General features: G+C 38.3%; 1 protein-coding gene across 7 annotated transcripts in view; it reads right to left on the minus strand.

The window, feature by feature from the left end:
• Positions 1–4,780: 4,780 nt before the first annotated feature.
• The window catches only part of RBMS1 (RNA binding motif single stranded interacting protein 1), a 148,380-nt gene continuing 126,646 nt past the window's right edge, over positions 4,781–26,514 (minus strand). For 3 of the 7 annotated variants that reach the window (XM_068687671.1, XM_068687670.1, XM_068687677.1), the window contains exons 7-14: positions 18,102–18,217; positions 17,188–17,237; positions 17,002–17,095; positions 14,409–14,459; positions 12,168–12,278; positions 11,420–11,500; positions 10,134–10,218; positions 4,781–7,321 (exon numbers count right to left, since the gene is read on the minus strand). In XM_068687671.1, coding sequence (XP_068543772.1) covers positions 10,141–10,218; positions 11,420–11,500; positions 12,168–12,278; positions 14,409–14,459; positions 17,002–17,095; positions 17,188–17,237; positions 18,102–18,217 — 581 coding nt within the window. In that variant the 3' untranslated portion in view covers positions 4,781–7,321; positions 10,134–10,140. Of the gene's footprint in view, positions 9,135–10,133; positions 10,219–11,419; positions 11,501–12,167; positions 12,279–14,408; positions 14,460–17,001; positions 17,096–17,187; positions 17,238–18,101; positions 18,218–26,514 lie in introns of all 7 variants that reach the window. The other 4 variants (XM_068687676.1, XM_068687675.1, XM_068687673.1 and 1 more) reach the window with 3 other exon arrangements.

The following is a 26,514-nucleotide window of genomic DNA, read 5'->3' on the forward strand; positions in this document are numbered from 1 at the left end:
GAGATGACTGGCTAGTTTCATCTGCAAAATATTTTCAGGAGAGGAATTCCTGGAACTGCTTTTTTTTTTTTTTTTTTTTTTTTTTTTTTTAATATATATATAAATACATATATATATGAACTCTGGATACTCTGGATATTCAACACTCCAATACCAAAAATTTGCCCTCAAATGGTGAGTAAATCTTTGCAATTTTTAGAGGTGTTACAATGAAGATGAAGCTAGACCACACTCTTAAATACATTTTACTAAGAACCAACTATATTAAAAAAGCTGAAACTTGGACTTGGCTTTTAAGATTTATCTTCCCATTTTTGTATGAAAGCTTACTTCCCTACTACTCTTTTTGCTCAATAATTGCTGTGGTTCAGGAGCTCACTGAACAGCGACTGCATGAGCAGCAATGTGCTTTTTCTGGTGTGAAGCCCGTAACTTGGTGTGGAGCTGCCTTCCACTCACATAGGCAGCATCTTCCTGCTGACAGCTGGAACTATGGAAAGTGAGCAGAGCACGGCTGGAGGAGGTCATGAACCTAAGATACACGCAGCTTGTAACTTCTGGAGCAGTTCTTATTTCTTGCAAGCTACACCAGCCCCTCTTAAAGCTGTTTAAAACCCACTTTTTTGTTCTGTACTGGCAAGAAGCAGTGACACCTGGAGCTCTTTGAATACCCACTCCCCTGGTTACACTTGAACAAGATTTTCTTGACACCAGAGAGGCCTGGAGCATGTCAACCCACAGTCCCTGCCGCCAGCCCCCCTCTCCCCGGGGTTAGCTGCCTGTGCACCCCGCATCCCAGCCTGACACAGCCCAGCTGCTGGGCCTTGGCAGGCTGCTAGGGCAGCGCTGTGAGAAAGCCCGGGGAGAGTTGAGAAAGGTAAAACTGCAGACAGGTGTAGAATTGTTGAGACGGGTTGCCGGTAGCTCAGGGATTCAAGAGGGAAAGCAGCACCGTAGAAATGTGTAAATACCACCTCGAGAGAACCGAGGCAGCTCAGGCAGCATCAGAGGGGTTTGCTGGGGTGAGGCACCAGCACTGACACAGCTCGGCAGGAGGTGGAAATGTGGTGAAGGTCTGCTGCGGGACTGACCCTTCCCCACCACACAGTGCCTGCCTGGCCTGCAGAGCCATGCGGGGGCCTTGCTGGGTGAGCAGGGCTGGAGGCTAGCAAAGGCCTCCCTTTCCCTTCCACGTGTCACTCAGTGACTGCTTTATGCTCCTAGGTACCTCTGTGCTGCTTACAGATACTCTCCGAGCCTGAACAGCTCGATACAAATGAGAGGTTGTAACAAATAGCTGTAAATACATTTTCAGATTTTCCACATTCACTAGAAAGAAAAAGAAAAGCAGAGCATTTTCTTGTCAATGTAGAAATATTTCCCACTGGGGAAGGTCTGAAGTGCACAAAAGAAAAGTTACTTTCCACTGTTGCTTATTTACCAAAACATCTTACTTAGTTGTAAATTTTCTTTTGGCTTTAAACCCTTGCTTTTACCCTTAAGTATGTGCTTTACAGATACTGCTAGAAAGCATCAACCCTACGTATTTCAGGCGTTGAATTTCACCTTTCAATTACAGGTGGTGAGAATATGGGGGAAAATTCTTACTGTGAATTACTTCTTTAGGGTCAGTAGAGTGTACATGCAAAAATCATTTTCCAATTTTTGTTTCCTCTTGGTAACATCAGCACGATGGTCTCTAAATCAATAAAGGTACGTATAAAGCTGCCTGAGCAAGTTGATCTGAACACCTATAGTGAGTGTGCATGCGGGAAGCCTTTAGGGTGCCACATGCCTTCATTCATGAAGTTGGCAAACTCTCTATCCTGGCGAAGCTGCTGAAAGAGAACATATTATTCAGCTGAAGGGAGACTGACGAAATACAGCAGAATTCAGAACAACACTGATGTAAGCATTGAGTGAAGGGATACTGTTGAAAAAGGCAAGATGGATAACTTAAGCAGCTAAAGCTTGCCTGTTGACAAGCTGTCCTTTCTTCTGTGGCAGGGGAAAAATGCAGTAGTGTTTTCCTGTGATATGATTTCTCAGATGGTAGATGCAGCTAGAGCTGTCCTGAAAAGGAAAGACTTACTCACTCCACAGGCAGGCTTTTACACACTCCCTCTGGTCACTGCATTGTAAATCTTCACTGTTCTGACATCAGTATGGCTTTTCTTAGGAGCCGGAGAAGAAGTTGCCAAACAGAATAGGTTTTGTATATCCTAACCCCTATTCTGGAGAGAATTAATGGTCCAAGTGCGAAAGCCAAAAGCCTCAGATTTGTTTGGGTTAATCAATGCCAGAATTTGTTGGCTAGGAAATGATACAGATGATCTTTCACAGTTGAAAGAGTACGTCAGTGTTGCAAGTGTCTGGAAGGTAATAGCATATACATCTTAAACGCCATCAAATAACACATTGGCTTTCAGAACAAGAAATTGCTGGACAGGGTAGGATTGAGTATCTTATTCCAATGCATGTGCAAGTTTGCAAATAATTTTGGAGTGGTTGATCAAAGCAAAAGGAGCAAGCGCAGTGCAGTGTGCATGGCAGGAATAGGAGTACTGAACTCACACAAATATTCTGGCACTTAAATGGATTTCTCATATGGTGTTAGCTGTTGCTGAGGAAAGTGAGGTGGCACAGTTCTGGCCAATCATCCAGATTGTCTTGTGTGGTGGAGGTACCATAACATAAATCAAACCTAGAAGGGGAGAGCCATAAAAATGAACAACAAAAACTAATCAACAACAACACAACACTGACAGAGTACCAGGGAAGTGCTTTACTCTGACCCTTGTCACAATTATTCTAGCCTAATACATTCAAACAGTCATTAGCAGGACTCTGCTGATCAACAGCACTTTGTTAACTTGCAGTTAATGCATTGCTTGCAATAATCTTGTACCTGCACAGTTTGGCTAATTTAGAAAACAGAGAAAGATAAAAAATTTTGCTCATCCCATACAGAAAGACTAGTTTCCTAGTTTGTAATCACTAACCGCCAACAAACAATATGGCCTGTCCATAATCTTGCAGAAAATACTTGTATCAGGATAAGAATCATTCTCCATGATTATGATACTTATCAGTATTTGCTAACAGGGAAAAGACTTTATTAGCAGCGTGATTGCAAGGAGGGTTCAAAAACAAATTATTTGCATCAGAGTGGAATCAATGTTTGAACAAGCCAGTTGATAATAATTTTATTATCTATAATAAAGTATATTGCATAAAAATATTGCATTATTGCAGATTGCCTGATAGAAATGATACACACAACCTTATAATACCAGCCAAAAGGTACTAATCTGAAAGTGCTCATTCTTATCAAATATAGTTGGAGTTAGAGAACCAGGTTTATCATAGTGCTAATTAGAAAAGCAAATAGTCAAAGCCCTTCCAACATGCATTATTCTGAGTTTGTTCCAAAGAGCTTTTGTGAGGTAGTATCCATTCAGAAAGTCTACTTGTAATTTGAAATAAACTCAGTATGATGGCGAAAGGAAGAATGTAACAAAACTCTTTGGAAGTTTGCTGTATTCATCTTCTCATCCATGGCATTTTACACAGACAACACACTGGGCCAGTCAGTATTATTACAAAATGGTAAACTGGCATTTTATTTTTTCAGTTACAGAAGTGTGTTTAAGTAGCACACAGTGTGAGATTTTTTCTCCTCATTAATAAAAGCCATCGTCGAGGACATCTTTATTGCCTTAAACTAACGTAAATCACAAGTTTCCTAACCACTAGGTGAGTCTCTTTCACTTGTTCCACTGAAAACACATTTAGTCTCAGTATCTCACATCAGCATCGTGTAGCTGGGAGCCTGGGCTGCACATTGCCTGTAGGGTGACCCCAGCCAACGCATCCAACAGGCTGCCTACCCTATTGCAGGGCTGGTGAAACACTTGGAGTATGTCCAAAATACGGCTGTAATGTAAAATGTGTTCTCTGGGGCAGCACAGCCTGGTGTCAGCAATCCTCCCTGCTGCCTGCTCAGTGCTGATGGCACTGGGCCTTCACGCCCCTGTTCTCTGCTGTCCAGAGCACCCATGGGTGCCCAAGAGAGAGTCAGACACGAAATGACATTGTGGACTGTGTGAGTGGTAGATCATTTATTTAGCTGAAGAGACATGCTCATTGATATTTTAGTCTATTTCATTTCCAAGCCTTACTTTGAGCAGGGCAATCCTCTGTCTGATACACAGCATCAGCAGTGGTGATCTTGCCAAAAGGATGATAAAATCAGAGATTACCTTTTGAGAAAAAAGGTCTTAACGATTGCAGCTGGAAGACAGACACTCAGGATGATTTCGAATTCCACTGAAGTATTACTTCTCTCCAGAACGGGGTATTCCAGCCAACTCTGCTACAGTCGGGACAACTGGAACACTTGTAGGCTGCAATTCAATGCCAGGAGCTACCAGAGATCCCCACCTCCACCCTTACTCCCCCAGCACTGGCTTGTATTCACAACTGCAGCGTCCAGCCCTCCCAGTGCAGGCTGAGGAAGAGAACAGCACCATTCTTGCATTCAAATCAGATATATTTGATCATTTATTTTTTGTCTTTCCTGTTTTGTCTGAAAGAGTGAGTGACTTGTAATGTGGTTTGAAAGAGTTAAAATCTGATTGTAAAGAATGACAGAGGAGGGAAAAACCCAGACCTTCAAGCACAAAGCAAGGCTGAGCACTTCAAAGTGAAGGTGAAGTCTTTATCATAACCTGTTTGGGTTTTCCCCCAGTAAAGGAACAGCTGAAGGAAAGACAATGCATTTTCTTTTTTTTGGATCTTTTTTATTCAAAAGTTTTCAAAGAAATAAAACAGAAAAAAGCTAACAATCTAATCAAATTTACAGTTCAAAAATGTCTTTTGGCGTTTAACAACAAGTCCTAGGAAACAAAACTACAGAGTTATCTTGAACCGGACAAATAAGTTACCACTGGCAAGTTTGTGGCACTAGTAAAACAAAAATAAAAAATTAACTCTCTTGATCATATAGATATCTCTATGAAAATCTTTTTTTTTTTTTCAATCTGTACAAAAGGTCTTTCTTCATAAATTAATTTTTTATAATTTAATGGCTGTCTACTATGTGATGTTTAAGTAACTGATTATTTCTTTATGTACAGAGGTTAAATTTCCCAAATCTTACCCAGACAATGAGTATGGCACTTAGTTCAGACATTTCTGGCAGCAGCTCTTCCCTCCCTCTAACACAGCTATCATACTGCAGTTTTAATTAACGCAAAAGTATCAAGTAGTGAGAGATCTAGGCTTGGAAATTCACCAGATACAGGAAAGGTGCTGCAGAAAGTCTGGACTTTGACAAAGCAGTAATATTCCAGGGAGCATAGAACCAATAATACCACAACTTTTTAAAAAAAGAAAAAACAAAAACACATCTCTTATGACTATGTATTTCACTAGAATCTACACTTCTCAGAGCAGCAATTTACTTTTGAAACTATGAAATGTCACCGACATCTATACTCCAATACTCACACAAAATTTAAAAACTAAAAAATACTTGAAAGAAACAACTGCTTAGCCCTAGCTCCCGAGCTAGGATGATTTGGTCTGTGGAAACAGGGAGGGCCAGCAACCTGTCCCAATACAAAAGGAAATAAACTTTGAGGTAGATAACTGATCATATACAGCTGACCAGAGAAGTACACAGTTTTGGAAGACAACTTAATTTATCATTTGATTTAAAACATATGCAATCGTAATAAAGAGCTTTAGTAGCAGTGAATTATCTAATATGTGAAGTACAAATAACTGTGTATTTATGAATCAGGAATTTCATAGTTTCAAAATTGGTTTTCTTTACACTTAACACTTGTAGTGATGATGTAAAGTGTGGCACTGCTTGGATCCAAGTCTTCCTTCATGCTTTTGTGTCCATACATCAATTAAAATTATAAAACCTAAATGCAAATGTACAAAAAAGGCACATTCTCCTAACCGCAAACTGGTCCGGCAAAAATAAAGAGTACAGAAGACGTAATGCTGAGACAAATCAGAATTATTGGTTACTGGCTCTTTGTTCTTTGGTAAAGTTACCTTTTAAAAGTGCCAAGTCTTTTTATTTTTATTTACCTACTATAGAGAGCTAGTACCCAATCAATTATCCTTTACTCACATCTCAGCTTATGTTTGAAAACGAGTCCTTTAGCTTTTGCCATTTTGCTTTAACAGCAACTTTTCTGTTTGCTAAGTCTCAGCATGATCCTCATCCTAAAGCACTATCATTAGTATAAAGGAAGGACAAAAACATTCGGTGAGATCCCCACCCCAAACTCCCTACTCTACCTACGCTAAAACTAGAACATCAAGTTAGTTTTTGAAAAAAGGCAAAAAAAGATTTTACATTGCATCATACAGCAGAGTTCCTAAGTCATTCAAACTACCAGAGGGAACTATTGGCATATGGCCTTACAAACAATTTATCCTATTAAAATTTCCCCAGTCAGAAAATGTGTTTCACACAAAACATTTTTCCCCCTCTTGCATTTCACTACCTTACATATTATGTGAAAAATCATTAAAAACACTTACTACACATTAAAAAAGCCAAATTTTCAGCAATTTTTATTGACTACCTTTAAAAGCCCTATGCTGCTGTTTTACAAGGCATAATAGACCAGCTCATTTGGTCAAAGCATTCTACACCATTAGTTTGGACTACTTACTGAAACAGCTACAGCATCGAAAGATTTAAGGCAAATTGGAATTTATAGAAAAGGATAAGACACTTCACACTACATTAAAAGAAAAACAGAAAGCTAAAAGACCAGACACTATAACTGCAACACAGCACTAAAGCAACACTCACACACTGCAAGCACAGAACATCATCTTAGATGTTTTACTATTTGAAACTTCAGAAAACCCATTTCATACAATTAAAAAAAAAAAAGAAAAAGAAAAAAAGAAAAGGAAAAAAAGGAAACAAAATAAAAATAAACCAAAACACAAATTCTGTCATGCACGTGAATAAGTCTTTGTGGTCATCTGTGCATACCCAGAAATTTGATTTTTTTTTTCTTTTTTGCGTCATAACACTTGATAAAAATTTTTTTTTTTACTAAAATAAACCTGTTCATGGGAACAGCTACTAGATGAATTTAAGGTTTTTCTTATGCACCTTATAGAACTTATAGCAAAAATAGTTTTAGTTGATTTCATTATAAATAACATTTTCAAGAACCTGTGCAAAACTGTCAATAATTCCTAAAGCACAATTGATCAGTAAAATCCATGATTGTTTCAGCCTTTGCACCCTTCTCCAGGCCAGGTCAACACTGGACATCTGCAACACAGAAAGGTCAGAGCTAGAGCAGAGTTGCGAATTGCATTCATTTTTCTACTGTAGCTGTCTACAAGCTAAATTATTTCCTATTTCAGACAGCTGTGAGCAGACTACGTGAATCTGAGCACAGATCTGAGAAGCAAACACAGGCAGCTCTACAGGTGCTTGTCACTTGCCAGGATACAGCCTTCCAGCGTATTTTCCCCCTTTATCTCTAATACAGATAAGCATGCAGAATGCCCACCGAGGAACTGGAAGGCTGCATTCAAAGCTATCTCCTTTCTTGCTTTGTTAGGGTTGTTTCCTTTTTAACTGACCAAAAGTAGCTGAGTGTGTGAGCACACTGCTGCTGCATCCCGAAGGCTTTTGATCTCTGCAAAAGGAACACAATTTCCTTCTGGTGCAGCCGTAGGGTGGCTAAGCACAAGGTACTGCAGCTAATGCAAAGACAGCTACCGTGCCTGGTAGATAGTTAATATTTAACAGTAATTCAGGGTTCATTAAACTTTAAGGGAGACTTCTCCATTTACTATATTGGCTTATATTGCCAGGTGGGTTTTAAAAAATGCTCAGCTAATGAAAAGTTAAGACAACTTTTGAATTTTTCAATGCAAGACAAAGTCTGTTAATTTAAGGTTTGTATATTTGTAGGTGCATATACAATTATAACACACTCTTTTCAAGTCCCTTTGACTATTTTGAGATAGTAGCAGCTTTTTTGAAAAGAAGCTATACAGCTATTAAATGTATCTGGTAAGGGAAAGATGCTGGGTATTTCTGATAGACCGCATCAGCTTGTGTGAATGTGCTAGTTGTCATTTACCACTTATTTATGGCAATATGTATGCTGACTTTCAACAGGGCATTTCCAAAAGTGCTGTGCACGCATTTAGAACGAAGTTTCAATTTGTCAACAGTGAAAAAAACACAACAATTAAGAGACCGCAATGTTCCCTGTATTTAGGGCAAGAAATAACCGTCAATTCCCTCCCCTTCACCTGTCTGAAAAGTGACAAGTACCAGCATGCTCTAGGGACAGAAATACCAAATGCCATACTCTGAGGCTGAAATCAGTTGAACCATATTAACCTTCCCCATGTGCCCGCTCCCACTGCCACAGTCACTGCGCACACAGATTTCCCTGTGCAGATCAACACAGGTAGCAGGACTTCTGAAGAATAAAATACACGGGGGACTGGCTTACAGGAAGAGCCCAGAGCTGCTCACAGAGCTCAGTATGCTACAGAGTCGTCGTTACAGAATGCGTCTCAGATGGCAGCACATCTCATCCTTTCAGGAGACTACGTGCTGCTCCTCCTATGGACCCAGTCTATGGGAAACAGACTGACACGCTGATGGAGAGGCAGGGTGCGGAGATGCTGTGCAGGATTCTGCTTCCCCGTCTACCACAGATCTCTGTTTGTAAGAAGGTTTTACATGCCCACAGGGAAGACTTAAGGCAAAATAAATAATTCCTTGAAAAGTGGTTAACACCAGCCAATAGCCTTGGCATGGGAAACATGCAGGAGCCATGGTTTTAACGCTAGGAGATGGAGAACGAGAAGAGTCTGTGGCTTTGTTTTCTCCCTGCCCTGGAAGAAAATCAAGGATGTGGGCTTTCTCTAGATGCAGGCATTTGGCCAGACTAAAATAATAAACACAGGTCATATGTTGTGCTATGCAAACTGTGCCATCTGTTGAATGTGCGAAGTTTCCCAATTGGTTCGTTTCTATCTTTACATACTTGAACATATAAGAAGCTCTTATGCCATTAATGGGGATGAGAACAGTGTTGTCAAATAACACAGCTGACCTGCAAAATCAAAGGTGATGGCAAAATGTGTGTACTGTTAGATCAATATATTTTAAAGAGAGTATCACACAATTAGAAAACCCTCGCACATAACTATGTATAGTTTTTGAGTACCTTAGAAATGCCATGAGGGCTTTAAACAAACACTTCTAAGACCACCTCTAGTACATTATCGTAGCTGAATGGAATTTTTCAGTATGAAGTCTTATAAGATTTGATAAAATATTACGTAGTCCAGTTGCGTGATTTACAAAGCACCCAGAAAAAGATGAGTTAGGAAAGAACTAAATTTCAGAATTCTAAAACGTGGAGGATGGAGATGGGGATGGTTACTGCAAACAGTATTTTCAGAATGGCAATCTACAGAAAGCAAAATGCTATATGGAAGGAGTTAGCATAAAACTAGTGAATGGTTAGTAGGGAAAGGCTATGCAAGCAGAAACACAGGAAACCTGCAGCAGGAAGGTAAATAAATAACTCTGGAATTAGAGCCAAACTAGGACTGGATTAAAAATTAATTGACAAAATTCTGGACTGAACTGCTGCTTTATAGAATAAAGGATGAGCAGGGAAGTCTTCAAGAGAACAGGTGAAAGCAAGGATTTCTATCAGATCACTCCCCTGCTTACTCAGTTAGTCAGTTGCAAAGCTGCTTGCAAACCTGATATGTTTTGCATAGTTGTTTTTTTCACTAATTCATTGTTATTCTTGTACACAGCATGCTGTATACAAGATGATCAAATTAAAATAGAACACAATCCAGATATGCTATAGAGAAATTATTAAAGTGCTATAACTCATAATTCATCAAGTCACTTCTGGAACTCCTCTTCTTTGCTTCTAATCTGGCCAAATTTGAATTAAATGTCTTGCCCCAAATATTATCAATGTTATTTATAAAATTTATTTCATAAAAAAGAATTTTCATACAGAGTACTGTATGTTATGGAAAAAATATCCTTGAATTCACATCTTTCATGTGACAGGATGAGCCCCTACCTCACAGTTACTTATTTTGTTGATATGTATATGGAGAATGGTCACTGGACGTCTCTACTGTAACCTGCTGTTGACCACTGGCTTCCTGCAAAGGAAGAGGGAGAAAAGACATGAGAAACAAAATCATGTAGCATTACCTGCAATCTGTATCTCCATGCAATTTGTGTAATTAACAGTCTTAAAGTCTAAAACCCCACATTTCCCAAGTGGGGTATTCCAATTCCAAATTTGAATTGTTAACTTCACATTGATTTACATTTAAGTAAATAAGAAAAGCAAAATGATCATGCAAACCTTCTATTTCTTTAGCTGCTTTGACATTAAGTTAAAAACCTCCACCTTATAGAAATAAATACATAAGGGGAGCAAATAACTACCGGTATATCTTCTACCTGCCAACATTAAAGAGCATTCTGCCCTCTGTTTTGAGGGGCAGCAGAAGAATGAGATCTACTTACTACATGTATAAACACTATCTCTTTGAGTATCACGGTGTCATTGGCACTAGTTAAGACAAAGAATTCTAGCTGGAACTTTGCACATGAACCCCCAGAGACCAGGGAATTAATTCAGCTGACGTGCTCTGATAGTGTGCAAGCAGCTAATTATTGAAAGTCTTTCTCTGACCCACTGTAGCAGATGAGTAAACCGAACCAAATAAGTTTTAGTGTTTCTCAAAAATACACTGTGAAATTAAACATTTTTCTTATAAACTCTGGAAGAGACTGTCCAGTGCTCACTCTATATAAAAGAGCTGCAGTATGCCTTCTCTAGCTCCTATGTTAAGAAAATACTGATCCATAAGAAAGAGGAAGGTAAGTCAAAATAGCAGGCAGACTACTGCCTAGCATTTAGTTGTGCTTTCTAGCTGGAGTTGCAGAGGGTTTTCTTTGGTAAATATGAACAGTACCCTGAATCCTAGCACAAAATTAGGTTTCTTTCCAAAAAATCACAATCAGGGTTTGTTGTTCACTGGAAAACTAAATGGAGATCAGAACTGCCCCCGGCCTTGTTCCTATTGGCAGTTACATTTCACAAGACGCAAAGCTTGGCTGAGCCACAGTCATACAGGAGACCTATCTGCTACAAGTACAAACCATTCTTTGTTACAATACTAATCATTTGAGTTGAGAATAATGACACTTCATAGTTTTAATATACATTGTATTCATAGTATGTTCACAGTTAAAATGCTTTGATTGGTAATTCTCATTGAGAAAAATAATAATAATAAAAAGAGAGTATATTCATGTCTCTTATTTCTGTTTTTTATAACATATACTGACCTCAACAGGAACCGCTGCTGTCTGGACATGTGTGTATTGGGGTATGTAGGCTCCTTGCATAGCTGTTGTGGCTGGCATGTACTAAAAAGAGACAGTCCATTAAGTTGAGTTGAAATCCAACGTCAATTTAAGAGCATTCAAAATACCTGTCATGACATTATTTAATAGATATTGAAAGTCTCCCTCAAAAATAATGCACGTGAGGAAAACTTTTCTGTCTGAAATCAGTACCTTTTTCAGAAAAGTGAGATATGCTCTTACAAAAACTCAAATTTAGCCTTCAAAGACTAAACAAAGGATTTTTCTCTCTCAGTTAATCCTTATAATCTTTTTTTTTTTTTTTTTTTCCTTGTTTTAAATACTCTCTACTCAGAAAAGAAAGGTCCTACAGTTCAGAGGCTAGACCGCATCTCTTCTTTTGGTCTAGTTTCTGTTGCACCATTTACATAACTTTCACCAACTCTGATCTTCTGAACAGTAAAAACAACTGTTGGTTCTTTTACATTCCAACTCTGGAGTCACCTCCTGGGTTCTTTTAATTTGCTTTATCTACTTTGTTTACATTATTTCTGACCAGTGAATAGACTGAATAAAAAATGTTGAATCTGATTTGTACATGGAGACAGTTCTTAATGTTTTATTGAATGGTAGAGGATTTTTAAACATGTGAAATGCACACGCATATTTTGATCTACACGCAATATTTTCCACTTGCAAAAGTTCTATTTTGTATTAAATTGCTACATACTGTTCCAGTACTGCCTAATGAAAGATGACTCATCTGCTGTGTCAGAGGGCTTATCATTGATGCAGGCTGTAGTGACATGGTATGGTCCATGGAGGGAGTCAGTACAGCACCCTATTAAAACAGAGAAAGAAATGATTAAGGCAACACTCAGATTTTAATTACATTTTTGATTTGAGTCTAAGTATAAGATACCTTTTCAAGGGTTTATACCACAAATTCTCCTTAGTCCAAGGCACTGACTGACTCAGTACACAGGTCTTGGGCATTCTGATGCACATACGTTTTGTACAGTTCGATAATTGTACTGCATTGACTTCCTATTGAATGTGCAACTTATACACAGTGCATTTGAGACACCTGCTGAAAACACTCCAAAATAAGTTTAACAACTAAGTTTAACCAGATGTTGACCTTACACTAAAAACTGGCACCATTATCAGGTACAGATTGGATTAACTAAAGCTTAAAGCTTAAGCTTTAAGAAGAAACTTTTGTCTCATCTTTAGAAATGGGGGCTTTGGAGGAACATGTCTGTTAGGGGAATTCTACCTGCACACATAAGATGTTCTCACACAAGACAGAGCTGCCATACTGAAAGGCAGGTTTCATTAGCACAAATTTTTAAAGAGGGGTTCAGCAAAGCCGATTGGTTCTTTTGTGAAAATACCAGCTACCAGAATGGCTCTATCACTCTTGTACTATTTTGTTAACTCTATAAAGAGTGAATTATAATTTTTAAACACTCAAGATTGCTAAATTTTCAGGGCACGCTTGTAGGGGTTTTAGACTTATCTGAAACGGAAGATTATCAACAGATCTCATTTTACCAATCATGTTCTGCAAAAACACATTTCCAAATACTTTGTATGAGTTGTGCTTGCAAAAGTGTTCATTAAAATTGATGGAAGTTCAAAACTAACAGAAATAATTGTGGTGTACCAAAAGCCAGTATTTAGAATCTGTAACTATTCCTTAAAAAGAAAAAAATAAAAAAAAAGAAACCCTACAGAGTATAGCTGGAAAAACAACCATGTGACCAGTGTAGCTGAAATGAGTCACAGGCACATCAAACACTGAAAGAATTTCCTGTCTGCAGACTGCAGGCTTCTCTGCAAAGCAAATGAGTAAGACAGCACCAGTCTTTGCACAGGCCAAAACTAAAACTTAAGGCAGGAATCTAGATCTTTATTTTCAGCTACAAAATCTCATACTGTGTACCTCTGAAACTGATATATCTTATGGTGTTATAACATATTAACTTGTGTCTTTTACAGTGTAATTTGTAATATTTTTTAAATTAAAATCTGTGTTGACAGACAAAAGTTAAAACCAGTTGTGCATGTGTTTAACATTCAAAAAAACACAAATGCAACAACAATGAAGTGTGTGAGAAGGTGCTCTGGTTCAGTACCACCTTCTCTGCACGCACAAGAAGAAAATGTTCTGCCACAAAGATTTATGTTCCATAATCTGCATGGAGGGGTTAACTAAAGTCAGGACAACAGGCTTTCTATACCTGGAAACAGACTTGTTTGTTAACTGCAGGAGATATATGAAAGTGCCTGTTCTTATTTGTAATGCTCATATCAACAAGTCTTATAGTTCGCAGATAGAATAGTACTCAATTGGCAGATGACATAGATAAGAAGCAAAACATCATGTGAGAGTACAGATTAGAATACCTGACAGTCTGGTATAGATGCCACAACCAAAAGTGTAAGGGGAATAGCATTACTCATGAGTGGTGTAGCCAGAACAGGCTATGCAGGTTTTTTCAACTGAGTGCCTGTGGTGCCATTTATATCGCCACATCCATCTATCTGTCACAAATTATCCAGTCTGAACTACTCTAGAGCTATTCTAATACCTTGAGTCTTCAATTGCAGCTTTTGATTAGTACACACAATGTAAAGCACTGATATCTGCAAAATGTTCTTCATTTTAAAGAAAAAAAATATTTAAAAGTTTCCTCAAGATGTTAACTTGGTAAATCTAATTGTCCTCATCATCTTGATACCCTGAAGGCAGCTATCTTTTTTTTTTTCCTAATAAGATGAGGTCCCAGTTCAGGTTAGGATCATCCCTTCTCTCTTCTGTTTTCATCCGTGATTTAATCATCATGATGCAATTGTCAGGACTCTGGAAGTTACTGGGTGGGAAGTGGCCTATTTCTTGTTGTTTAAACTGCATGAAGTATTTACACAATCAGTAACACAACAATGGAGACGCATAAAAACTTACTGGGTGCTGCATTATATATGGTTGAGGCTGCATCCAAGAAGGACTCTGAACCTAGAACAAAATCGGTATTTGTTACTCTATTTAATGAAGACATTGCAGTATTTTATTCATCCCTCTTGCAGCTAGCATGTTTTGCCTCAAAAAAAAAAAAAAAAAAAAAAGATTACCCAAATGCTTAAATTGAGGTAGGATGCCCAACTTTGCATAATAAGGTAAATTAAAAGGAGTAAAAGGTACTCTAATAGGTTATATGATTGTCTTAGTTTAAAAGAGCTGGTTGGAACAGCTCTTTGAAAAAATGTGCTGCAAGAAATATTAAAGGCTAGATAAAAATGCTTCCTCTTCTTGTCCTATAGGTGCCATTTGTGTAGGATAAAGCAGGATTCTGACCCGCACCATGTAGAACGGGCTCACCACTGCTGCTAGACATTTAAAACCCCTTAAACTCCTCCGTCATCTTCCCCAGTGTCCTGTGAACAGGACGGATAGACAGACCACTTGAAATAATCAAGAGGAGTTGTTTTCTGCAAGACTGAAACGTTTCTTCCCTGCTTTTGGCACTGACTTTCAAATCAAAGTAATTTTTTTATTATTATTATTATTTTTCAAGCAGAAAAAGTACAAACAGGAGTTCAAAAATGTAATGGTAAAAAAGAGAAAATGCTCGAACCCTCCCTTTCCCCAGGCAAAAGCTTAATGGCAAAAAATACTGGTACAGCCTGACTAAAGCTTTGGCTAATCTACTCCCTCTATGATAGTAACTGCCTTAGTACTGTCATTTGGGTACACAGGAGTTGTAGAAACAAACACTAGCCAAAGTTTTATTAAATTTGTTTACCTTTAATAAGAATAAGTCTAGGAACAGGTTATACCATGCCTCAAAGAAAAAATAAATAAATCATGCTTTCATGATATGTTCTGTTGGGTAGATGACAGAATGCTGCCAGTTTCAGTGGAACAGATCAGTAATGGCGATGTGACTAATGCTTACATTGTGAAATTCTTCTGGCCAGGAACCTCCTTCCTCCCCGCTACAGAATGCCTCAATTTAATTTTCAATTCCTATTACTGTGGCACTTTAAATATCATGACGTTAGTAACTCCATCCACAACCATTAAAGCTCTATGTCATGTATACCGAAACACTGGCAACAACATTTTGGGAAACAATCAGTATTGTGGCCTGCCTGTCTCAATAAGCCCAGGAAAGTGACACTGTACTCCCCAAGAAGCACGTTTCCATGCCAACTTTCAACTTTCACTTAGATTCTGAATATCTGAGAGTCTTATATTGATTCATAATTTATGTTTTAATAAAGAACAGCTGCTAATTCCACTGGAATACTTTTCTGGGTAAGAAATTGCTGTGATTTTTAAGATACTTCTGTACAAAGCAGAACGATTCCATATACTGAAAAATACAGTACTGAGAGCGAACATTTTGTTGCTTAAGTCACCAAAAACTCACATAAAATGAATCCAGCTGCCCTTTATCCCAGAGCACACACCTCCTACATAACTCTGCTCATGCAAGAAGGCATTAGACCTCCAGACTAATATTAGACAATATTCCTCATTGCTGTCACCTAAAATGGGAGAGTACATGGGTATTTCTGCCCAAGAATACTGACAAGATGGCACACAGGTAGAAAACTTAAACAGTGAAATGCCAAAACAGGTAATCATTTGGCTAGCATTTTGATAATTGGCATGTATCATGTAGTAATTACCAATCAGACAGCTGAGACTGCCATGCTAGTTGATTAAGTGCAAGTTGTTTGTAAACTGAAGTGTATGATGGCATAAAATTGAGAATTCCTAACTGGTTTGCATCAAAGTACAAAAAGCGTTTCATGCCATTTCTCAGCATGTTGAATTGTCAATACCCTGTATTGGGACCTGAGACAACACCTATAAAAACGAGAAGAGAGACCCCTTTTTAGGAAAACTTTGGACTGGGACCTAAGAACAGAAAATGTACATGATTAATATCTATTGTCCAAAATAAAGTAACTTTTGGTTTAAAAAAAAAACACAACTCTAGACTATTAAATGCTTTACTCCTAATGTAAAAGCACTGAATTTGAATGCTCAAACTATCAATTCAGAACTCTTTTTTAAGTTTCCTTCTCTGATGTTAAGCCTGTTTCTGTAGCTTTCTTAGCCCACCTATGAAATATGATTGCTGGACTTTTTTTTTTTTTTTTGTGCTGAAACAACCTGAAGAAAAGTTCAAAGTCATGGAGAAGTAGCTTTGAAGTGAGATTTAACTAAACCAAGAAATGTTTAAATAAAGAATGATTATTTTAAAGCTACATTATTGACATTAAAAGAACATGACCATGATATGCAAACACCTTAGCCATCACCACACAATTCAGAGCCTTTGTTTGGCAGGACAACACACCTGTCATTAAATGGCTGTGCTTCCTGAAACAAACACACCTTTAGTTTTTAAGGCCTTCAGTTTCATGCTGTACAGCATGGAGACCATTAAAACGCAGCATTATTAGAGAATGCAGAAAACCAGATGTATGTAGCAACTGATAAATAAACTCCAGTGAATCATTTCAGCTAAGTTCTAAATACAAACCTGGTATGTGGAAACCGGCGAAGCAATATATGGCGTAATAGATGTTTGAGTGATCATTCTGTTTGCTGTAATACTGTAGGGTGATGGATAAAATCTAGAAAAATATAGAAATATTTATGAAATGTCAGTTTTATGCATTTTTCATAATGCAAACATTTTTTCTTAGTGTGCCAGTATTTAACATACCCATTTTGTAAAGCAGCTGTGGTTGGATCATAAGTGAGTGTCATTCCAGCCTTTAAAAAAAAAGTGGAAAGAAAAAGTTGACATGATCTATTTTGACTGTAAATTATTTCTCTTAGTCTTTCATTAGCTGTATTATTTTTAACTGAAAATTTGCACTGAGATAGTTTTTTATTGTACATTTAGGGAAAGGTTAATTGACAGAAATAATTATAAAGACAGTCAGTGATATTGACTAAAAGTACAAGTTTCCAAGGTCCCAGAGAGAACAAAATGCAATCTATGAAATACCTGGCTTACACAACATGCATGTGTTTGAGAGGTAGGGCATGAAGATGATTACGTTAGGGTGTTGCCTACAATATATTAACTATAAAAATGAATGGAAAGTGCTGTTTTTCAGAAGACATTTGAATTTGTTGTCTCATACATAAAAGTTGTCTAGGTTTGGTAACCACAGAAAGTTTATGAAAGTATTATCTTGAACATTAAAGATTTTATAAGTTTTGACAAAACCAAAAATTTAATGCACTAGTACACTGTTTTAATTTTAGAAAATGGATATGTATTTCAGCTCTTCATTAAAAAAGGGATTATTTACTATATGTAAATGAAGTTGTATTCCAGATAGCTTTACAGGATCTGAAAGACAGTTCAAGTATATTCCTGACCAAGGTGAAGGAAATGTTATTGTTCACTTTAATGAGGTAGGATTTAGTGTTTCACACTTTGTTTTTTTTTTTCCCCCTCTTAAGGAAGGTACATTTAAGTATTTTATAGAGTTGCAAACTGTCAGGCAAGAGTTGCTTGCACATTTTTAATATGCCAAAGTGCCGAGCCAAGAAGTCTCAATGCCTATCATTTCCATAAGTATTCATTATTGTACACCCACACTAGAGCTTGAAGGGAGGACTTACAAGTCTCACCTCGCCTTCTCTGTGCCACGCTCTTCCATTCTGTATATATTTATTCTGATTCTGTCTCTTTTTCTGTCCTCCATCAGCAAACTTGCACAATAAGGGTTCTGCAGGAACTGAAAAGAAAGAAAGAACATTACTTGCAGTGGTATTCACATACAGGTATTCAGTGTTCCAAGTGAGGTATGTCTTGCAATTTAAATTTTGAGTATTACAATGAAATAGCACAAATTCTCACTACAGCATCAATGACTGTTTTGCACGGTGCAAGGATAGCTGCCACACACACACACAGAGCACCTGGAACACCTTATATCTTTGATTTTAAAGTACTGCTCCAAAGCCTATTGGAAAGAAACATGGTCTGTACGTCCTGACTATATCTGTTCTGAGTATTAAGGAGAACTGTCATTTTAATGCTGAGCTTTACCTATCAGGAGGTACATCTAAGAAGGGTGGAGAATAAATCTGGAAAAGGGGCTTTAAAATATTTCCCCCTGACCTTGGAGGTTTCAGTAATGTCCCAAAACTTCAAGTGGCTCTACTCATCCAGAATGGCTTGGGAGCTGGCACTGTACCTCTATTTAGTCTGATCTGCTGGACAGAGTGGTACCTTTATCTCCTGCCACCTTGCACTGAAAAAATGCCACAACTTCCCATTCTCCTTTTATCTCCACTCTATAAAGAGCACACAACACAACCAGATATTCTTCAAGATTTTTCTTCTATCTTGTTCTTTGCAAAATGCCATGAAATGGGAGTGCTATATTTTTTTCTAAAGTTTTGTCATAACATAATCCTTGCCATGACTTCAACATCAGTGCTAAAATTCAAGCAATCAAAAAGAAAAGTTTGCACAGTGTTCTTCCCCTAGGACTGGCTTAAAGTGCAGAAGTTCCTGCGTATCCGTGGCTGAGGCACAGCTCTGCTACAGCCACATCACACCACACCCTCCCTAATCACAGGGTGGAAGCTCTGTTATGACTTGGATATGAACACTTCTCTGCCAATAATTCCTGAGACATGAGCTGTCTAAGCTTTAGCGTGACACTCCTCTTAAGTCGTTCTCTGTTTGGAAACACCTGAATGAGATGAGGTTGGATCTGACAACATGCAAGTGTCCCAGTGCAGAGTAAACACATGGGGGCTGGGGGATAGCATGTGCAAAAAGGCAACCCAGAGGAAAATGTTAGTGTATCTATATATCATGCAATAAAATGTATTAGTACAACCTTGACCAGTGCTGACATACCCTTCATTCTGCCCGCATTTAAAAAATATATTGGTTCTTATCTAAGTCAGAATGAGTATTAAAAACCCCAGGGGACTGATAGCTTGGCCAAGAGCACGACTTTAAAACGATTGGCACAAAACTAACACAGCCTGCTGGTTGCCAACTCATCACTGGTTTCAAATGGCATACACGAAATATTAGCTCTGGTTCTACCGGGAAAATTGCTCTTCCTACACGATACATTTTTGACAGCCTTCTCTATAAAAGGTGGATGGACTGGGAGGCAGAACTGGTATGTGTTTGCCTGTCTCATCTCTGGGCTTCACCACACATCCTTCAGAGACGTGTACCACTGCAACCGGTAGGCTGTTAGTCAACAGTCAAATAACTTTTATCTCTGGGAGGCAGACTTTAGAACATGGCAACTGAATTAACTTAAAATGGATTATTTTACAGAGAATGGTAATTAAAGTCCTACAACCATAAAATATACTAGGGAAAGGTTAGGCTAATGACACTGGAAAAAATGCTGGAGACCTATGAAGGGTAAATGCACATGGAAGTAACAGAAACCCTAAAGCAGGAGACAGAAACCAGACAGCACTGTCTTCAAAATTTTACATTTCTAAGGGGAGTTTTTGCATTACCAGAGCCGAATTTTGTTTTGGGGTTTTCTAGAAAGAGAAGCCTTAGCATATTTGGGGCAGAAAGTTGCTATATCAATATGCTGAAGGACTCACTGATATTGGTCAGATCACACAGCATTTTAATCCACATGTAGTTCTACTGAAAAATGGAGTTAATCTCAGAAGATATTACTCAGTATGGCTAAGGATGTCAGTTTCTGGTCTGAAATTATTTTGACTCTCTGATTTTACATGGTGAGGAAAAAAATACACCAGAAAGAGAACACTGAAATACATAGTTAACTACCTTAGATGAAAAAAAGCTATTCCCCAAGCTCAGTATTTGTCTCTGGCTATTTATGAATTATTTCAAACCATCTAGTACTGTGAGAAGCACATGCGACTTCCAAAATACACACTATAAATTTTTGGATAAAGTCAAAAGCAAGTGGCTTGAGAACAGCATATAAAGGCATCAGAAAATAGGGAGGCTTCTAGCCCTGTGATTCTGTATTATAGCACTCACAGGTAGTAAATACTTTATTTAAAGCCACATTATGCCTTCATTAAAAGTCCCCATGGTGAGCTGTCCAAAACTCTTCTGAAATGGTTATTTGGGCTTATATTTCCAATCACTGTCTAAAGATAAAGATCATTTATTTTGAAAGTCTGAGCAAATCTGTTCAAGTGTTTGAATAAAAAGTTCATAAAACCTTATTTTAATAATAAATATTACTTTTTCGTCATTAGGTGACTGAAAACAACTTAATTTTAAATGATGAAACATTTGTGTCTTGGAAGCACTCCCTGACAAGTTTAAAAAGAGACAAAAAAAAGAAAAAAAATGATCCGCATCTGTTGGACTGTGCATATGTAATACCCAGCCATGGAAAGAAAAAAGAAAAAAAAAAGGAAAAAAAAGAATAAAAAAATAAATAAATCAATTTATGATGTGCCAGAAGTTTGCTATCCATCTTATTGAATGTAGATCTGGTTATGTGAATCCTTGTGTTTTTGACCTTCCAGCTTCTTTGCTCCTAACTGTGTCCATAAACGAAGCCAAATGCTATGAAAGTTCCAGTTTGCACTTAAAAAATAAATAAATAAATAAAATAAAAAAAAACCAGCCAACTGTCTATTTAATACTACCAACTGCTGTGAGAGTGCTGTATAGCCCTCACCTTCCCTGACTCCAGTTCAAGATCTGAATGCTGATGGGAAGGATTGTTGCAATGGAAAGCCAAACTACAGCTTTTGGCTGCTCTTCCATACTTGTGACCTAAGCACCACCTACGTTCACTTCTTCAGGAACACAATGACTGATGGTCATCAGAGGGAGATTCATGCAAAAGAAAAAAAACTTCATAGGAGCTGAGTATGGTCTGTTGATCCCCCTCCCACAGAACAATGATCACAGCCCTTAGTCTCTTCAGAAATTTTTCTTCAGCTTAGCTTCCCTCCTGTTTGTTGTAAGATATGTAAGTTACTCTCTCTCAAACACATACAAACATGAACATATTAGATATACACAAACTAAAAGCTCCAGCAAGTCCTACAGACCAGTCAAACAATCTTTTTTTTTGTGGTTCAGGAAGGAAGGGAGAGTCATTTTTATTGTTTAATTGTTGGGAAGCGTGCAGGCCCAGCAATGAAGGCAGCCATTAATCACGCAGTGATTTGTCTGTATGTGCACAACAGAGGCACAGTATAAATATTCGGAGCTGCATGCATGGCTAAGAGATGGCTGATTTAAAAGGCTACAACTTACAATGGATTTATGCTTCCACAGCTGAGACGCTATGTGTAAAATGCCCACTCTGCTGACACTTAATGAAAACCAGCAGACACCCTCTGTAGTATGGAGATGTCTGATGAGCTACTGCCACAGAGACTGTCTGTAACTGCACTTCTCAGTGCTTTAACAGCAGCCCAGGGCTTCAAAATCTGGCCGTGGAAAGTGCTGGGCAGCTCTCCCTGCCCTGAATCACCCTCTTCTAGGACTAATGTCTTAACAGAAGAAAGATGTGAGCGTAATATTAGAGAGTAAATACTTCCCTGTCACACACATGTTGTGCACATATGTACGTTAGAATTCAGTCTTCATCTGCTCAGCGTCTACCCAAATACACACTGGGTGATATGATGAAACACAAGAACAAGATTGATGTTCTTGTATTGGACTTCAAGTTTGCACTCTTGACTTTAGACGGCTAATTTTAATGACACTTCACTAAGTTCTCCTCTTAGATACAAAAAAAAAAAAAAAAAAAGCAACAAAAGCTTTTAAATACTATTCCTTTTTTCAGTTTTCTGCTAACCTGCATCTTTTAGAAACTTTCATTGCATATTTTCTAGTGACAAAGCATATGAGACTAATGAATTCTAACAGCACTTTAATGATGCAGCAAGCCTGTACAGCTAGAAACATTTGCCAAAAGCTGTGGGAATTAAAAAAAAAAAGTTGTGCAAACCAAGATCTCAAATATCAGTAGCTTTGTATGTTTAAAGAGAAACAAAGTATATGCTCCTCACACCATCCTAATCTTTACTGAAATGCAGTGTTCAGGGTTACATTTCTTTGATAATTTACACAGTATTTAATAATTTGTCAAAGGGCTACATTTTGAGTGTTTTTAAGCAGCATTTTTCTTTTCCTTTCCCAGTGTTGCTCCTTAAAACTAATTATGAACTACAAGAACTAGAGCAGTAAAAGCTTCTAATCCTTGATCCAATGCGTAAAATCTTGGCGGCTGTCTTCAGTGTATCAATCAGGACTAACACCAGCACTGTGACCTCTCGATACCCTTTAGCAGTGGTTTTCAGACTGTGGTTCATGGACTATTTCTAAAGGGTCTGTGGAAGACAACTAAGAAATGGCAGTTTATGGTCAAGTGGCTGGAAGTCACTATACAGATCTGCAGTGGCTGGAAGTCACTATACAGATCTTTTTAAAGGTAAGCAAGTAAGATAACTGCTTCAAGGCTCCATTTTCATTCCTTTCCTGCACTAGGCAGACATTGAAGATCAGAACCATTTCAAGCAGTGATGCCTACCACACGTGCTGCAACTCTCCCTAACCTATGTCAAGAGCACTGGTGGGTGTAGGTCTCTCGCACTTGTCTCCAGTTTTCTCCTTGAAACAAAACGGAAGTGATCAATATCTTCACTCTAAGTGGGAAGAGGAGAGTGGGTCACTGATAATCTGTGACCTTTGGGTCATCACCATAACCCACCATTCCTGAAGCCAAAGAAAAAATACTGTGGGTTGCTCAGCAAAAATGCTCTCTGCCTTTCTTCCATTAAAACAAAAATATCATGTATGTTATTCTTCAGTAAAAGAGGTATGAAAGATTCTAACAAACATAAAAGTTTTGTAGTTTTTCCTTTATAATGAAAAAAATGCTAAGGGAGACAAATACACTCAGCCTTAAATACCTTGGTGTATTCTTATGCATTCTACAACACAACTGCTTTCTGTAATTATTTATACAATTATTCTCATGTATCATCATGCAGCTACATGCTGCTGTGATAGGGAGGGGAGGCCTTTCATGATTTTGCCCAGCAGATCATTTCTGCAATTGCTTTGGGTCCAGCACAAAACAAGAAGATAGTAAATCTTAAATATATATTTTTAGTGAGGGAGGCTAAGCATGTTGCCTCTGTTGTCACTACTCTTCTTCTATGTCCTGGCTCCTTACACTAGTTTAGTCTCTCTTTCCCCCGATTCACCTCATGAAATTCATGATTCACTGGGCAACAGAAAAGTTTAAATATCACAAAGAAAACAATAATTCTTTATGGACAAAAGCAGAACTAAACGCAGAAGTTATTTCAAGATTATAGAAATAACGTAATAAATGTTCAGTTGAAAAGGGTGTGCAATACAAAAGCAAAGTCCTGAGAGAAATGGACAAAATGTAATAGTCCATAAAACAGAAAAAGATATTAAAATAACTTGCATAACAAAAGTACAAACCCCAGACTAGAACGAGCAGTGAAACTAATACACCACTCCTAAGAGTTGCAGGATCATACCAACTTGCAGTGCATTTGAAATTGTTCTCTGAGCTAACCTTCCTTCTTCTGGATTGAAAGCAAAAGAGGACACACTAAATATTGAATATATTTCATGAAGCTAGTATGAAGCAGGGAAATAAAATCTTAGTGGCTTGTTGCATCTGGGTCCAGCTTGATTAACACTATCAATGCTCAGCGTGAGGCACATGTCACTAAAAAGTCTACAACCGATGCATTTGCAGACCCCTTGTACTACCCTCGGCCCTCTCAGACTCACAGAAGAGTTTCTGTTCTGTATTCCTGTGTTTCCTACAACTGTGTTTAACCCACTCTACTATTTAAACCCAAACTTAGTTAAAATAACAAAGCTGCATTATGAAAGCATGTTTTTGTTAAACAGATGTTCTTCCTCCCACACCTATTTCATTACAGGCCCTTCTCTCCTACCCTCCTCATCCTGATAGCAGTGTTTTTATAGCCAGCTCCCTTTGCTGATTTTAGCCAAGTTTCTAGGACACAATGTTTTAATTTAAACATAGTTCCAGTTCTACGATTTTATTTTGGATGTATTTGATCTTGATGCTCTATAACCCCCAAAGATGCTAATCTGTTTCAAAACATTTTCTTAGCGTTTGTTTGTGCAAGAGCTTTCCCACTGTGTCCCCCTTCTCTGTGCAGGTAGTCTAAGACCACAGCAGCCCCATGACTCTGCCCCACTTTTGGCAGACTGCAGCCTATTATCATCGTGTGCAAGCTGCACCCTCCTATAAGCCTGCATTATTGGATACACGCCTGCTATGTGGTGAGGAACTGTGGGACGAAATTGAACACCATAAAAATCAAAGGAGCAACACAACTTCACAGCACCAGCATGGAAAAGTACAGCTGGGGCTATAACCTCTGCAACAAAACTGAGGATCTTTAACAAACTCGGTTCACATGACTCCTTTATACACCTACTCATCTGTAGCATTTTTCAGCATCGTGGATTGTACGACTCATCTCACTTAAATGACTTTCAGACATTTGGAGTTATTTCATTCTGAGCCACTCATCTAGATACTCTTTGTGGCCATGAAGACAGCTGACAGCACATACATCAGTCTCTGGAGATGTGTGCTTCTTTACATGTTTTAGACAAAGAGCCCTAGTGACTACGCTGCTGTGGGCAAGTCAGCACCACAGGTTAAAGTCCAGGAGGTGGATTACATCCTGAGACCCCTCTTCAGTCTTACTTTTCTGACAACTGCCAACTCTGTACAAATTTTTAATCTCTTTCTTTTTCTCTCTATCCGTGCAAATTAATTACACTTTCCTGGTAAACATTTTCATCCACACTCTGCAGAAACCATTCTTATAACTCTGTGCAGCAGCTTGAACCTGATAATAAAAGGGTGCAAGTCCAGCTTCAGCAGCAGCCCACCAGGGACAATGATTAACAATGATACGCCTGATGGCTCATTCCCTGAGAACAGCGTAATGCAAGTGAGAATAAGAATGAGCAAACTAAAAAGCACTAATAGAAGGTTCTCTTACAGCTTTTTACTGTCTCTAATTGAATAGAAAGCCCTATATGTTAATTTGAACTCTCGGTTTCTCCATACTTTTTACTCTTAATTATGTCCAAGCCATAGCAGCACTGTAAAACTAATCATGGAGGGTGGATCAGAGCACAGTCAGCGTTCAGTGAAAATCATTCCATGATCTCCTTGCATCTAAAGGGATTTTCCGTCTCATAAAACACAGATTGCTAAATATCTGAAATAGAAAAATAAATGTTACAAGCCCTACGTATAACAAAATTTCAACAAAATAATTGTAGCCTCAGCAATCAATCCCAGTGCAAAGGGTCCACAAAAGCCAGTGAAGTCAAAGCCCTGCATTAGATTAGTGCTGGTGAAGGGAGTGGTTTCCTGCACTCTGAAGCAGCCTGCCATCCCTACCGCAGCACAGACTGCCTCAAACTGGAGTAATCTTTCAGGGATGAAGCATGTATGCATTTTTACTAAACAAGCTACATTCTTTTCTGCCTGCTGATGGCTGCTTTCCTCTTTTTCCATGTCAAGGTCTGGCTCTGGAGAACGTTTCACCAGCGGGATAAAGGTGGCTTCAAGCAACCACATCAGCAACGTAATTTGTAAAATTCCCACTTGGGATCTGCAATAAAATGGCTACCAAAAGCAGTCTGGAATGTCAAGCATGTATTCTTTCCTCTTTTATTGTCCTGTTCTCTTTCTATTTTACTCTGCTGCTCTGAATTTCCTTTCTTCATTTCAAGTGTTTATGGAATGTACAGTTACTCTCTTAGAAGGAGTGCTGACAAAACAGGCACACTGATGGGGAACGTGGCATGACAAAAAAAAAAAATCACACTACATAGTTCCTCTGCATTTTGCCTTGCACGATATTTCTAGAACCATTCTTCTTGCTGATCTCCTTTCATCTTCCTGAAGAACCTCAAAGCCTGCATTGACTTGAGAGTAAAATCTCCCCATGAATGAAAATGCCTAGCATAAATGCACTGCTGCAGAAT

The sequence above is a fragment of the Anas acuta genome, chromosome 6 (genome assembly GCF_963932015.1).
Source record: "Anas acuta chromosome 6, bAnaAcu1.1, whole genome shotgun sequence".
Classification (NCBI taxonomy): Eukaryota; Metazoa; Chordata; class Aves; order Anseriformes; family Anatidae; genus Anas; species Anas acuta.